Raw genomic sequence first — 16,168 nt, forward strand, 5'->3', positions numbered from 1 at the left:
TAAACCAGTCTTTACTTTTCATTATTAGCTTGTCAGTGAGCATTCCTGCCCCCCCCCCTTTTTCTTCAGCATCTTAATCCAGATTTCTAATTAATGTTCGGTATTAAAATTTACATTCAATCATATATTACTAAAGAGATTACCTTGAATCTTCTATCATTGGTTTCTTGTCTACACTAGCAACTAGCAACATGTGTAATACTTCAATATATTAGACGTTATGGGCCTGTTATAGTTTATGATGCTCATGCCCAACCAAGAAAGAAAACTATCCCAAAACAACGTCATATTTATAGGACTACATATCCGATATGAATATGGTTTAGCATTTTGGCAGAACTTTGAACCTGTGTATTATTATTATTATCGTTATTCAAAATTTAATAATTTCATAGTTATTGCATGAGGCTAGGTCTTCCCAAGAAGGTGGATATTGCACGCACATTGCATTAAAATATGTAGGTGAAGTTCACAATGCCCGCGACCGCCGTGCAAGAAGTCGGATCTATTTTAACGGATGCATGTTCCTGTCAACCAAAACAATATACGTTGAAATATAACTCTCTTGACTTTGGTTTTTCAAATCATATGTTGGTACATGGAATGCTATTCTTAACAATAAATTTCTTGAAGTAGTCATAAAGAAACTTTGCTGCGTATTGTATTTGATTCAACAGTGAAAAATGTTAGAATGACCTAGTCGGTATGCATTTACATTCTTGTGTGTAATTGAGCCTTTCAACAAGCTATAGTGCTTTATTGGGTTTTATTCACGCACGCCGAACACACGCACACTCACGCACTCAAAACACGCACATACACACAACTTTCAAGTGTACATTACTAAACAAGTTGTCATTAACCAATCAATAGAAAATTGATTTGCAAGCTCAAGCTAGGCTAGGCTAAACAAATTTTTTCACGTTAGTACAATGCAAAATGCAGGCTTATATTTTACATGTCTCTCAGAAATTGCGTGTTCATACCGACAGGCAAGTTGAATTTATGTTAAACAGAATAGGAAAGCCTTCCGATATTTCACAATCATGACGGGATGCACCGAAAATGCACGCATTCAATATCGAGTTAAAATACTGCTTGGACACAACCGGTCAGAAAATAAAATATATTGAGGTAACTTGTCCTTTTGCAAATGTAAAAAAGAAAATACAAAAACAAGAAAAACTGCGTTTGTACCTATATCATTTTTGAGATAATTGTACGTGTTTAAACAGGGAGTCGGGTCTTCCCCGTTTAATGTTTTAAAATTTACATTAGAGAGTTTAAAACGGAGAGAGATTAAAAAAGGCTTTTCAATCAAGCTTCCTACTCAATCGTAAATTTTATTTTATGTACTGTACCTTGTTATTATAAATAAATATTGGTTAAACTATACTTTAGGACAATGAAAACGCACGGTTGGGATAATTGCATTTTAACAAGGAAAAAAAATTTCTTTTAAATATATATATTATTTAACAGTTTCATAAAACCGAATGTATTTCGGTCATTTAGATACAAAAGTTATGGAAAATGATTGCATTTTAATGAAGTTATTGCATGACAAAGACAGTACCCAAAAATTAAAAGTAACACTTTTGGCTCATTGTGATAGGATCACAACAATTTCAATTTTTCAATTTCAATTTCATTTATTCACTCGGATCATACAAACATGACAACATGAGGTAATAATACAATTACATGTACATAATAAATGAGGCTTCAGAATCAGACAGTATCAAAATAACATGATATATAAATTGTTAACATAAATATTGCGGGAGAGTCAGCATTAAAACAAATACTTCAATAGGGTTCTCCACAGCATTAAATTTATACAATTTTTGGCTCATTTGAATCTTAATATAATTTCTTTAATAAATAGAAAACAGATTTAATCAAATCATGGTTACTTTGTAAAGTGAAATTATTTTTTTAAAAAAACTGTTAATTATAAACTTGTTTTTCACAATTTTCTAGAAATGTTAGACACAAATGAGCAGTTAAAATTTTTATGAAAATAAAATATTAAACTATGCCAATGGTCAGTTTAGAAATCGTAAAAGCTAACATTGAAATTGCATATAGACATGTTTCCTCAATTAAAGGTGCTTATTTTCAAACAATACTGAAGATTTGCTAGCAAATTGTATGCAATGGTTCTACAAAGAAGTAACCGCTGGGTACATTCAGGACAGATTCAGTCTGGTCTATCTTACAATCAAATTTTGTATTATCAAAGCGCCAACCGTTTTGGTGTCCATTGGTCTACATTTTCTCGGCACCACCAGCGTTTTCAAGCTACACTACATGCCGAATGGCGTCAGATTCCACAGGCGACTATCCGCAACTTAAGGTCTATGAGGCGACGATGTACATCTTTAAGAGACGCTGATGGAAGATATTGTCGTTTCTAAAGATCCCGACGGTGACATTAAGAATATACATTTATGAGTGACTTTGTTTTTGGATTTTCATTTTGTTTTTTGCCTTTGTTAAGTTTGCCTTACTGTGATTAAAAAGTGTGATTTTAGGATTTTCACCTAAAGATATTCGATTTACTTGTGTACGTTTGATTTTAAACATTTTGAATTATTTTCACTTGTTAAGTTTGCTTTTTGTATTGGAGTTATGATATATATCTAATGGAGTCATTAGTGTTTTGTCTTCTTGTAATAGAATGCATATAGTGCGGGCGTGCGTTTTCATTGTCCTTAAGTATAAAATGTACATGTGTACATAATAATTAAACAAATGTATTTATTTCAATGTAAGTAGTCAACAACAGAAAAAAAAATGGAAAAAGCAACATTTCCTTTTAACTAAATATTTTGGCCGGATATATATAAAATACACGTATACAATCAGGTTTTAATAATACACTCGTCTCTATAAATACGGCAATACAGATTTCCTATATTCTTACTTAGTAAATTTGACGCAAGCTAGCGAAAATAGATCATTCAGCTTATTATTGATCGAGTTTGCTCAAGTTAAAAAGGCTTTTACAAACTTTATTCTGCAGTTTTTAAAATAGATTCGAAATACCGGTATTCATAATCATAATATATATACAGAATGTCTTATCTGCGCATGTCACAGTAAAAATAACTATTATTGACAGATAATTGTAAAAACATCGTATCTCAAGAGTTTTTTGTGTAAAGATAGTGGTGTTTACTATACTGAAGTACGTCATTTCTAAAAATAACCATACAGATATATAGTAATAGACAAGTCGGGACTTGAAATAGCCTACTACAAGGTCGATACAGTATATATACACCTCGCGGTAGGCGTTTTCATTTATCAGTTGACAGTGTGCGTTATATCGACCTTCGTACATTATATCTGTATATTGGAAAAACTTGCAAGTAAGTGATTTTAGATCAAAGTTTAATCATAGTATACGTAATATAGCGGAATTAAACGTTTCTTTTGATAAATATGCACAGTTGCACAATAACATACATGTACTAATACATATATATAACACCTATGGTTATTTCTATGCATGCATCTACATAGATACCTGGGTCAAACAAAGTACATCTATTAATAGAACTAAAATTATATAAAGAAATGTAAATTCGTTCATTCTAGATATTTGCAGTAAATATTTGTTAAACGCGTTCCAATATAATATAATACAAAGCAGGGTTTTGAGTAACCTTGTATAAAGTCACAAAATTATAATGACTATTGGAAAAAATATTGATCTTTATACCTTAACTATACAACAAATCGATCATCTAATTAATTCTTTATTGCCATTCAGTATGCCGAAAAGAAAAGCCTCCTTTGCATTTCCATACGAACGCCCAAGTAAGATTACAAAGAGGACAAGCAGCACAACTGTGTCCAGGACATTAAGCAGTATCTCAAAGATGCCGTCTGTAGTTAAACCACCACTTAGAATGCCCAAATTTCCATCTCTTCGAGCAAGCAAGCCTGGAGAGGGTATTGAGGTTAGTATGATAATGGCTGGCTACGATTGAACATTGATTTCTTGTCATTTCCGTTTCTTTCTTTATTTTAATAAGAGTATATATATAACATGATTAAAGATTTCTATTAGGCTTTATTCGATTTCCACGCGGTTTTAACTTTTATTCATACTTTTTAATGTGTTTTTATTAAAATTGCTGGTCTGTTAATTTGCTAGGTGTCAGCATCAGCTCCTTTACCAACTGCTGGCGGATCTCCAACACCACCAGCTCTACGACGTGCCTCAACACTGACTCTAGAAGATGATGACAAAGTTGACTCTACTAAAGCTTCATTAACTAAAAGAAAGCCGTCTGCTTCTAAACCATCATCACTATCTAAGAAATCTAGCAGTTTTGTTGAGGAGGAAGCACTTGTAACAAAATTATCAGGACTTAAATCAGGGTCTATCGTTGGAGAAACATCTTTAGCGTCAACGTCATCATTAACAAAATCTCCAAGCAAGTCTAAATCATTGTCAAGGAAATCATCCAGCATAACTGGGAGTTCATCTGGAGTGCCGTCGTTACCTAGTGGTTTGACTAAACTTGCATTACCAAAAGGAAACACCAAGAATGGAAGTCTTCGTATTTCAAAGTCGACCCTTGTTGACGATATTGACGAGATAGAGATGATCTCAGCTCTTGATAGTTTGAAGTCCACACTTTCTAAAGAGGGATCAAAGAAACGTTCAATGTCAAAGTCTGCATCTGTTAGATCATCAAGACCAAGTTCTCCCGTAAAGAAAGCTTCAGTTAACAATGATGAAGAACCTATGGACCTATCGACAGCATCTTCGTCTAGTGTTCAAGGGCCAGCAGCCGGGCCACCTTCGGATGGATTAATGGAAGTTGCAATATCATTTGATACCACTGGATCCATGTATGGTTGTCTTGAGGAAGTCAAAGCTAAAGTGCAAGATCTTGTTCAACGTTTACAGACAGACATTCCTGGTAAGCATCTGAAGCTCAGAATTTAATTAATTAATTAATTAATAATTAATTAGCTATTAAGAAAGCTTTCAAAATGACATACCAGTCTGCTTCAATTTGGTACTCATTATTTCAAGCTGTGTAAATGGGTACTCTTGTTCCATGTTCAGAAAATAATTTTGATAGCTGAAATGTGTCAGTTTAAAAATATATACATGTATATTCATATCCTTTTTTGTAGGAATTCGTGTTGCCATCATCGCACACGGTGATTACTGCGATGAATCTAACTACATTATAAAATGGATAGACTTTGGCGCCAGTTTACCAGAAATTTGCGACTTTGTTAAGAATGTTGGTCGCACCGGCGGAGGAGACGGCCCAGAATGTTATGAACTTGTTCTGCAAAGGTCACGTGAGGTTTTGTCATGGACAGAGGGTAGCAAACGCATTCTCGTCATGATTAGTGATAACATTCCTCATGAGCCTGGATATACTTATGGCGGGAAAACCTACTACATCAATTGGAGGTTCGAGTGTGCAGCCTTGAAGCAAATGGTTAGTTTCCATTGCGTTTTGTTGAGATTTCTTGTTTTAAAATAATTCTATACTTTCTTATGTCCATGAAAACAGACTGGATCAAACTGAATTGGCGGTTTTCACGTGTTTGTTTTTGTTTTCTGTACTGTCGATAATCTTTCTAATTTTAAACGCTGTATCTCTGCTTTTTTTCTTGTTTTGATTGCATAGATAGATAACTTTAGTTCAAGATGATCCTACTAACTAGTTACCTTAAATTATCAATGAAATGAAATGAAATGAGTTGAAAAACATGTCCGTATTTCAGTCTTTTGTTATTATTACATGCGTAAGAAGCAAATATATTTATAGACATTTGATTGATGAAACCAAAAAATGATGCTTGTACTGTTTAGATGAATCCATATACAGTAATTGCCTTTCATTTATACGTGTTAACACCAAACAGAAATTGATTTTGAAAGGAAATGGGTCCGCTTTATAGGACATAAAAAACGAATACACTGGCGGAATACGTGGTGCAAAGGTGTTTGATAGTTGAATGCTACAAACTCTATCTTTTTAGATCTATTTGTTGGTTAACGCTGATAAAAAATTTTTATTTAACTTCTATTTAGGGCGTGAAGATTTATGGTGTGCAAGCAGGGGGAAGCGCTTCTGCCACATCATTTAATGAAGAGATGGCAAAACTAACTGGAGGAAATCGCTTAAGTTTAAAGAATTTTGGCTGCATATTTGATGTTCTGATGATGATCTGTTACCGTGAGGGAAATCCGGCAATGCTTGCGGTGAGAAGATATTGTTTGTCATTCGAAACTTTTCGGCCCTTTCCGTCAGTCTTCGGATAAGGATACTAGCCGATGGTGTTCCGATTGTATTGTCTGTCTCAATGTTAAGAAATGTACATTTTCGACATTAATTTTGTCTATGATATGACATTAATTTAAATATCTAATCAAAATGATATGAAAATATAATTAAAATCATAATTCTGCTATAATAAAGCAAATGTTGTCTTCTTTATCAAATAGGTTTATGAACAGGAAATAATTGACCGAGGAGAAAGAATGGCAGCGGACATTACGTCATTGAAGAAGACTTTTGGCACACCTGTAACAGGTCTCATGCCCTCACCTTTTATAGCGCCAGCAATGCCACCATGGTTTGGTAAGGTAGCTAAAGGTAAACAACCGAAAGTGGGCACTTTAGGCACAACGTTAACAGGTCACACGCCCCCACCCTTTATAGCGTCAACCCAAGGACTGATACCATGGTTTGGTAAGGTAGCTAATAGTAAACTACCGAAAGGGAGCAAGGTCATAGCTGAGAAAAAGACAAAGAAACAGACGAAAAAGTCATCTAAATCAGTCACAATTCAGAAGGTATTCCTTTCTTTCTCTAGCGATACTGTTCACTATTCAATCAAATTTGTTTGATATGAATTGAGTCATTCTCAATTAAAAAAAAAATCTCTCAGAACTTCAATGTTTTCTTCCAAACAAATACTTATAAGAAAAATATTTTCGGATGATGTACCGATATTTTAGAAATCAAAACTACATGTGATATAGTATGTACAGGAAATTTTGATATAAGATACCATGATATATTCTTATTTTAGAGAGAAAAGCTACTAGATACCTGCATGACTAAGGGTGCTTTGAAACCCATAACTTGGTCCAAGTGGATTAATGGTGTAGAACCCAAGATGCCAACAAACAAGCAGAAATCGAACTTTATTAAGCTCTCAACAAATCAAGGATATGGATTGAAATTAATATTTGATAATGATTTTAAGAAACCAGCCATTTATGAAGTCGCTGTACAGCTACCAGGGTCTCGCAAAAAATATGTTGTTTATTTCCGGATGACAAAAAGGGGGTTCGCTAGGAGTGGTCATTGGTCGACGAATTTGTTGCGACATAACAAAGTTAGACAAGAGGTCAACAATGTCTTGAACCAAGGATGTTCCATTTACATTAGGCGAGGGGTTCCAAAAGCAAAAAAGGTTGACAAGTTTGTAAGCCAAATGAAGGCAGCAAATGATTATATAAGAGATAACTTTGATTATGCATGGAAAAAATACATATGGCGACGAAGTGATGGCGGGTTGTCAAAATTTGGACTAAAACACCGACATGTGAAATCGACACGGAAAGGAAAAGTTTTTATCCTTTCTGATAGCAGTATTTAAATGTTTAACCTACATGTTTAAATATGTAAAACAATATCATTACTCTTACTTTGTAAATGCTTATTTTTGACAAACCGTCTGTGATAATCCATTATTGTTACAATGCATTTTGATAATCCATTATTGTTACAATCCATTTGCTTATTTATTTTAGATAAACCACAACGTACTTGACTAACTACAGAAGATGTGTTTGTTTTTCATTTAAGCTCACCTGCCCACGAAGTCAAGGTGAGTCAAGGTGAGGTTTAGTGATGGGGCTATGTCAGGTGCCAACCGCCTCCGTGGTCGAGGGGTTAGAGTCGATGACTTCTAGTCCACTTACCTCTCTGGCTTTGGTTCGATCCCCGAGAGATGCTTTGGTAGTTTAGCACGGAGGAAGGTAGTCTAGTACTGGGAGTAACCCTCGATGAATGATGGTTAGGAAACTACCCGCCTATATGACTTAAATACTGTTGGGAAAAGGCGTAAAATGAAAGAAACAAGGTCCGGTGTCCGTCGTCGTGCGTCGTCAACAATTGGGTTGTTTACAGTCAAGCAGTCACAGTTTTAATTGTATCATCATCAAACTTTGTCAGAATGTTTGTCTCAATGAAATACAGATCGAGTTCGAATATGGGTCATTTCCGGTCAAAAATAGATCACAGGAGCTAAAAAAAGAAAAGTCTTGTTAACACGTTAGTGGCTGCAGTTTTGGTCCAAATATCCTGAATATTAGTCAGATAGGTTGTTTTGATGATTTCTAAGTCAAGTTTGAAAACGGGTCATTTCCGGTCAAAAACTAGGTCACAGGAGCTAAAAAATAGAAAAACCTTGTGAACACTCTAGTGGCTGCAGTTTTGATCCAAATTTCCTGGAAATTTTTCAGGAAGGTTGTTTTGGTTATTTCTAAGTCAAGTTTGAATATGGGTCATATACTGTCAAAACTAGGTCACAGGAGCTAATAATAGGAAAATCTTGTTAACACTTTGGTGGCTGCAGTTTTGATCCAAATATTCTGGAAATTTGTCAGGAAGGTTGTTTTGGTCATTTCTAGGTTTAAGTTTGAATATGGGTCATCTCCGGTCAAAACTAGGTCACAGGAGCTAAAAATAGAAAAATCTTTTTAACACTGTAGTGGCTGCTGTTTTGATCCAAGTCTCTTGGAAATTTGTCAAGAAAGTTGTTTTGATGATTTCTAGGTCAAGTTTGAATAAGGGTCATCTGGGATCAAAAGCTAGGTCACACTGCCCAAATATGGAAGTACCTTGTTAACACACTAGAGATCACATTTTTGACTCCATTTTCATCAAACTTGGTCATGATGCAGACATTGCTTTGATGTGGTTGATGGGTCTGGGGAGCGATATCGGGCCATCATGGTCCTCTTGTTTGTTGTTTGGGGTCTTCTCTTAAGTTTTCTAATCCATTGTGTCGAGTGATACCATTTTAACAATTAACATGCTTTTATACATGTAATAATTATTATGATAGTTCTTAGCCATTACACTGTTGAACTGAAAGTTATTCTATCCTTTATCACAAGAATAGAGCCATGCCATCGGTGCAAATTGATCAGGCTCTATACTGTTGGGTGACTATTGTCATCTTGATTTACCCAAAATTTATAATCGGCAGTCAAAAAACAGGAAGCTAGGGTAAAATACATGTAGTTAAAAGATACAACCGATGACATATATTAAAAATAAAAATCAATCTTTATTGGAGACCTCTTTACAGTGTTGAGAATAAGTGCTGGCGGCATTCACTTTTGCATATAAAATTGAAGTGAATGAATATCATTCAAAATCTTAAATCATTAGAACCAGAACACTTCAAGAAAAGAACACTTAACACCGACCGGAGAGCTTATCCGGAAATTGACGGAAATAGCCGATATGCTGTTTTTGTGACCAATCAGAATGCCATCCGAGTCCGTACAGACGGGTGTACTAGCATGGATGGATGGGCCTTTACTTTGATCTTTAGGTGTCATTTTTGCGCGTTTTCCAGTAAATTGTCTTTTCAAAGGACCTAAGTTATCCTAAAAGGTATTTCAAATCGGAGAAATGGCCTTCATTAGTTCGAGAAAGGAATGATAAACTTGTTTTTATGCTTCCTGGGAAAATTCACGTTGTTTTAAATTACTTAATAGGAAAGAGAGAAGAATATATATACTGTTCAGTAAGAAAAGATCAAGTTAACAAGTTTTCTTGCATGTTCATGTCTGTTTAAACTATTTGTAAAACTGAATATTTCCTGTTCATGATTGATATTTTAAATGATATTGTTGAAGACAGTAATAACATTTTTCCTATTTTTAGAGAAACACGCCCTATTGATGTGGTAACATATGTGACTTAATCAATACAATGTATAACAATTAATTAGGATTTTTACATTCATGTATTGTAATCAAGTTTCTCCATCAGTCCTGAAGCTACAATATGTCAATCATTTACATTTCACTAATGACTATCCCAACATGGTGATTAAAGGGTATAAGTTGTTATCCTTTGATTTTTTTCTAAGATAAAGTATGCTCAAAAAAATGGCAGGATTTTTTAAGAAAGGACCGAATTAACTTGACTGATTATAGGGAATGTACAGCTTCCCTTAATATGCAAACACAGTTTATACATTCTCTTATTCAAGTTAGACATATTTGCATAAAGCATGTATCAGATTTCAATAAATTTCTGCAATAAAAAGCAGTTTACCGGAGGATGAGTATAGTATATCTTAAAACTTTCATAATGCTATGTTCATAAATTCCGTTGTTTTGTTAAAGGGATTCCACTGAGGTATTTTGACATAACAGGACTGGGAATAATTTTTCGACATAAATGTTCAATTTCATGTAGATCTATGCAAAAAACTTGTGTGGGAAATTTCAGATCATTGGCTCACTCTGTTTTTCCAGAATAATTATTCTTTTTGTAAAAAATGATCCAAAATTGAAAAGCGTTTAGCCTGCTGATGGGAACAGATTTTACCTATGTGACCAGTGCAGACCAAGATCATCATGCACAACCCTGTCCTCTGGCCATGGTCTACTATGTTAATAAGTTAGCACATTTATGTTTTGTAACTTTCTCTATGAATGGTTAATAGTTTTGTCCAGATTAAAAGATGGACTTATCCATTTTGCATGTAAATATATAGTGTGGTAAATGTAAAATAATCCTTTAAAGGGAGGGTCAGGGACTTGATCTTCTTGTATAGACATGGTTCCGCAAGTAAAGTAAGATGGTTTGTCCTTGCTGTCACATTCAATCCAAGATGTTTCTAGCTCCACTTTTTCACTAGTATAAATTCAGAATACCATTTAAACTCATATGTTGTTATTTCTTTTAAGAAAACTCTTAAACTTGCAAATTTGCACTCTTCTAATCCAGAAACCTTTCTGTGCAGTGCAAATATGCAAGTTATTATACCAAACATATTATCCATTCCCAATGACAATAATTTCTAACTAAGTTATAATTTAACTAGTGAATACATTGTATTATTACATGTTAGGTGGCTGCAGCACCCTGGTGGGTTCCTGTTAATGTTCAGATATAAAACACAGATCAGTGAACATATACATTTTATACAAAATTTCAGAGGCATTGCTTTCAATAGTTGTTATATGATGATGATTGTCAAACTGACACATGAAGCATATGGTAAGAAAGTAAGAGCTTTACATCTTGTAATCATCTAAGTTATGCACAATTGTGTTATTGCTTTATAGAAAATATCTTAGTTATGCGCAATTCCATTATTGCTGTAGTGTTGTAAATTAGTTAAATCATTAAACAATGATTAGCTTTGTGAAAGAGCCAATTCAGAGGTAATCAAAATTGAGGAAAATCTATTAGTATAAGCATACTTGTAATTAATTAATTGTGTGTGTCCATGCTGTCCTAAGTAAACTCAAAATAGCTAGCACCTGGTTATTTGTATAAAAAATGAAAATACAGAAGATAATTTCAATAATTTCTAATCAATGCAAATTTGATATGCAAGTTCACTTATATGAAATTTTAACACTATGTTTTAGGATGGATCATCCAGTTTTACATGTATCATGGAATGATTCTGTGGCGTTCTGTGAATGGGCGGGCAAACGTTTACCAACAGAGGCTGAGTGGGAATATGCTTGTAAAGGTGGCCTTGATAACAGGTGATTTGGATCTTTACTTCTTTTGCACGTATTACAGTACTGAGCTATCTGGCTGCTTACAAATTTTATCGTAAATTATTTCCTGATGCCTTTTATAAATAGTAATTCCTTATTTACAACTGTTTAATTGAACCACTGAAATCCTGTGCAGGGCAGTGAAAATATGAACTGTTGACTGATCAACATTTTTAACTGTTTCACCTCAAACATTTGGTACTTCTGTTACTGCCTTGCGCCACTATTCAGTAATCGAACATCGCTCAGCCAATGTGCAGTACTGTTTTAAGAAAAATCAGATGGTTGTAGGATTCAGTTGTAAAATTTCTTAGTGGTATTGTATTGGTACTGTGCAAAGTACAGTTAACTGTTAAAACAGTTGTAAAAAATGTTATAAAATAGTATGTTGTTGCAGTATATACAATGTATTATAGTTTGTTTGCAAAGAATTAAGTAATAAAAAAACAGTTATTCATTGGTGTTTGTGGAACAGTCAAACCTTTTGTCCCTCGGTTTCAGGGTTGACATTTTGAACAGTTGCCCTTGGTCTTTGGCCTCTGGCAACAGTTCCAAATGTCATCCCTGATACATGTGGCCAAAAGTTTTGACTGTTCAATGATATTAAGATGATATTTTTGCAACCTGTGTAAAGAATGACACATTTAATTAGTTGTTGATAAGATAGCACATAAATTTGAGAGAAAAAAAATCAGCAATGGACCTATCCAAATGAAAGTTAGGTGGATTCATTATACATATATAGCAGGGTGAAATATGAATGTTATATATCTGTCTTTGACAGATTATATTCATGGGGAAACGCAGAGCAACCTAAATGTGTACATTGGATGAATATTTGGCATGGTGAATTTCCTAAAACAAACACAGAAGATGACGGATATGGGGCCACTGCACCAGTATGATTTAACACTGCTATCCTTTGATAAAACTTTGTTTTTTACACATTTAAAATCCTATTAAGATGAAGTATATATGACTGTAAGAAAAGTCAATTGTTATATGAGAGTTATCGCCCTTGTTTTTACTTTGCCTTTAAAAAAATTTGTAATCAGAAATGTATTACTTTTCTTGACAAATTTTTCGTTTTACATTTTAAGCATAACAATTTTAGAATTTATGGAACAAAATGGGTTTTATACTGTTTTATTGTAAGAGTTATTTTTTTCTTTAAAAGGTAACAGAGTTTCCTGAACAAAATAAATTTGGATTAAAGAATATGATTGGAAATGCATGGGAGTGGACACAAGATTGGTGGGAAGTTAAACACACAGACACACCGAAAACAAATCCTGTATGTGTATAGTATAGTATAACAGGCTTTCTAGTGATCATTAGAATATTACAGAATAAATAAGTTTTCTGTTGTTTTTTTTTTGTTTTTATTTTATTAATTAAAACTACATGAGTATGAAATGTTTAGATGAGCTGGAAATAGAACATCAATTCTTGCTTATCAGACACATATGCTAGAAATTTCATCTGGCATGTGAGGTGCTAGATCATTCATTAATGATCATAGTAATGGTAACTATGATTATAGTACTGGTATCCATGATATTAGTACTGGTGTATTTATGAATGTCAGAAAACAAGAAGCATCTTTTGAAAAGATACAGACTTTGGAATGTTGTTTTGTTTCGTCACAGGGTATTTTCTGGGTGTTTTCTTAGTGCAGAAATATTATAAAATCATAAATGCTTAGTAATAACCCAGCATATAGATTTGACTGTCTTCTGTTTGCAAAGTTATTGTTTGAACATTTTTTCTGACCTGGGATTAGCCTTGTAGCTTCATTGTGATGAAACCTTAAATTTTATTTGGACACTACTTGAGTCTGCCTCCTGGAAGTAGTATGGGTGTCATATGAACATGAACATGGTTGTTACCCAGTAAAGCCCAAACTCATTTGCCCTTTGATGAGAGGCAAATATGTCAGAACAATGCCGTAACTCCCCTTACCTTCCTAAATATCATAAATGGACTTGTCCATCTCTCAACCTGGACAAAACCATTCATCATCTTTAGGGAACATTTCATAATATGAACTGAAGGAATAGGGAACAATGTAGACTGTTATCAGATGGCACCAACCTGACAAAAGTGAGGGCTTATCTTGGTCTGCATGGGTCGCATGGGTAGAATCTCTTTTTTGCCAGCAAGCTATAGGTTAATATAAAAAATGGAACAGTCAGTTCAACAACATTTCTCACATTCTAAACCAGAATATCTAATCTATAAAACTATGATGTATCTACAGATTGAGATCATGAGCTATTTAATTTCAGTACTTTTATAAATAAAGATGTTGTTTTTCTTATCTTTCTCAGGTTAACAACATTCTAACTTTTATTTTGTTTACAGAAAGGACCTTCAAAAGGAACAGATAAAGTCAAGAAAGGTGGCTCTTTTATGTGTCACAAGGTAATGATCACTTTATATTGCCTTTAAAGATGTTTCTCTATACATGTGTGTGAGACTGTGTGTGTGTTTTATCATATTTTTCAACATCATGATTTTTTTTTTCAACATCATGATTAATGTTTTTTATAAAAGAAATACATTGATGAAATGTATCAAGAAAGAAAAGCATTTCTGTTTAAAAAATATAAAACACCCTAAAATTTTGATAATAAGCTTGTCTTGAAACTAGCCTGTCTTGAAAATAAGCCTCCATTTTCCTACACTCAAAATTAACTTGAGCCGGTCTTATGGTTTTGAAATTCAACAGATTATCAGAAAGATGCAGATACACTTTATGTAAGAATCTAAAGTCTCTAAAATACATTTTATAGAAGTAGACTTTTAAAACCTTGCAAATAAGTCGTTCTTTAATATAAGTCACAAGTCTGCTACCAAAAGTTAGAATAAGCTGCGCCTTATAACACATTTTTAGGGCTACCGGTATAATAAAAAAATATTGGTATATTTTATTAACCTGCATACATGCAGAATTTATTAAATTTTATTACATATAGTTGTTATTTTCAGTCATATTGCTACAGGTACAGATGTGATGCTAGAAGTCAGAATACAGTAGATAGCTCCGCCCATAATCTCGGCTTTAGATGTGCTAGCGATAATCTACCAGATTATTTACAACATTAAATATCATTTCCATGTATCATGTCCTTTGAAAAATTTTCCATGGAGCATATAAATAGTTACACATTTGTCTTCCATCTCATCTTTCTATTTAATTTTTTTCCCATTTTTCATTGCATCATTATTCATTGACTGAAATGACAGATTTTTAATGTGAAGGTCATTCTCATTAACCTTTTGGTGGGGATATTAGGTCAAGGTCAGTGAGGCTTAAAACAGATTTTCTTCTTTTCCTCAATTTAGCTAAAAATAGATTTTCTACTTTTCCTCACTGAAGATAAAAACAGATTTTCTACTTTTCCTCACTTAAGTTAAAAATAGATTTTCTACTTTTCCTCACTTAAGTTAAAAAAATATTTTTTTTCTCATCTTTCCTCAAAGTGAAGGAATGATTTTAGCTCTGTCAAAGCAACAGGTGGGATTTAATGCATTTAATGGTCTTGAAGAAAATGTCTGTTTTTACACATTTCTACATTTCATCTTTATTGTTGATCATTACTTTCATAGATTTTTTTTTTAAATGTGCAATGTTTTTGTTATAAATGTAATATATCAATTGATATCACAATAGAAATCCTTATAAGATGATGTACTGTGATATAATGTTACTTTATAATTATATTTGAATTTCATGTACAGGTATAATCTATTTTAAATTAGGAGATAATTGATAAAGGCAGAATCTTTATTTTGAATATGCATTATTTGTAGAAACCTATATAACATATAGTGCAGTGTTATTTGGAAATTGAAGTTTTTTGGGGGGATTAAAATTTGTAACAACAGTTTCTTTGGGCTGGTAGTTTCTCTCCAAAGCGTTCACCTTTCTCTGATGCTGTGAAATATTTTAAGCAAGGCTTTTTGAAGAACAGGGAGAGCTATTGAACTCACCCTAATGTTGGCGTTGCCGTTATGCTTTGGTACACAATTTGCGTGCAAGTTGATTTCTTTAAAATCACTGAAGGGAATAGCTTGAAATTTCATACACTTGTTCTCTGGGATTCTTTAATGTGATGGACACATGCCCCATAACTCTTGAGTTACCTTTTTAAAGAGTTATGCCCCATTTCTTACTGTCAAGCACTGAGAGTAGTTGAGCACCCTGTCTTACTGACAGCTCTTGTATTACATATTTCTGAGCCCTCAACCTGCCAAAAAATTTTAATGGACTTGTCCAGCTTCAGTATGTGGAACTGTCTTTTATCAATTTTGGGAATATCGATTTGATGTAACAGGAAATCT

At 33.6% G+C, this 16,168-nt stretch overlaps 2 protein-coding genes across 2 annotated transcripts; both read left to right on the top strand.

Moving 5' to 3' along the window:
• The first annotated feature begins 3,267 nt into the window (after positions 1-3,267).
• Positions 3,268-7,842, top strand: LOC132729085 (uncharacterized). The gene is made up of 7 exons (XM_060714827.1): positions 3,268-3,377; positions 3,782-3,971; positions 4,169-4,943; positions 5,164-5,480; positions 6,080-6,250; positions 6,494-6,844; positions 7,084-7,842. The coding sequence occupies exons 2-7, from the start codon at positions 3,783-3,785 to the stop codon at positions 7,654-7,656; spliced, it is 2,376 nt and encodes a 791-aa protein (XP_060570810.1). The 5' UTR covers positions 3,268-3,377; position 3,782; the 3' UTR covers positions 7,657-7,842.
• Positions 7,843-10,862: 3,020 nt separating this feature from the next.
• Positions 10,863-15,244, top strand: LOC132729087 (formylglycine-generating enzyme-like). The gene is made up of 6 exons (XM_060714830.1): positions 10,863-10,879; positions 11,684-11,806; positions 12,606-12,720; positions 12,999-13,115; positions 14,186-14,245; positions 14,813-15,244. Exons 1-6 carry the CDS (start codon positions 10,863-10,865, stop codon positions 14,927-14,929), a joined length of 549 nt encoding a protein of 182 aa, XP_060570813.1. The 3' UTR covers positions 14,930-15,244.
• Positions 15,245-16,168: the final 924 nt, after the last annotated feature.

Source organism: Ruditapes philippinarum, unplaced genomic scaffold (assembly GCF_026571515.1).
Source record: "Ruditapes philippinarum isolate M1 unplaced genomic scaffold, ASM2657151v2 ctg14311_1_1_1_1, whole genome shotgun sequence".
In the NCBI taxonomy this organism is placed as follows: Eukaryota; Metazoa; Mollusca; class Bivalvia; order Venerida; family Veneridae; genus Ruditapes; species Ruditapes philippinarum.

Coding starts and splice junctions, on each gene's coding strand:
- LOC132729085 (XM_060714827.1), top strand. CDS start 3,783: ATGCCGAAAAGAAAAGCCTCCTTTGCATTTCCATACGAACGCCCAAGT. Junction 6,251..6,493: donor GAAATCCGGCAATGCTTGCG/GTGAGAAGATAT, acceptor TTTATCAAATAG/GTTTATGAACAGGAAATAAT. Junction 6,845..7,083: donor AATCAGTCACAATTCAGAAG/GTATTCCTTTCT, acceptor TTCTTATTTTAG/AGAGAAAAGCTACTAGATAC.
- LOC132729087 (XM_060714830.1), top strand. Junction 11,807..12,605: donor AAAGGTGGCCTTGATAACAG/GTGATTTGGATC, acceptor TGTCTTTGACAG/ATTATATTCATGGGGAAACG. Junction 13,116..14,185: donor ACACACCGAAAACAAATCCT/GTATGTGTATAG, acceptor TTTTGTTTACAG/AAAGGACCTTCAAAAGGAAC.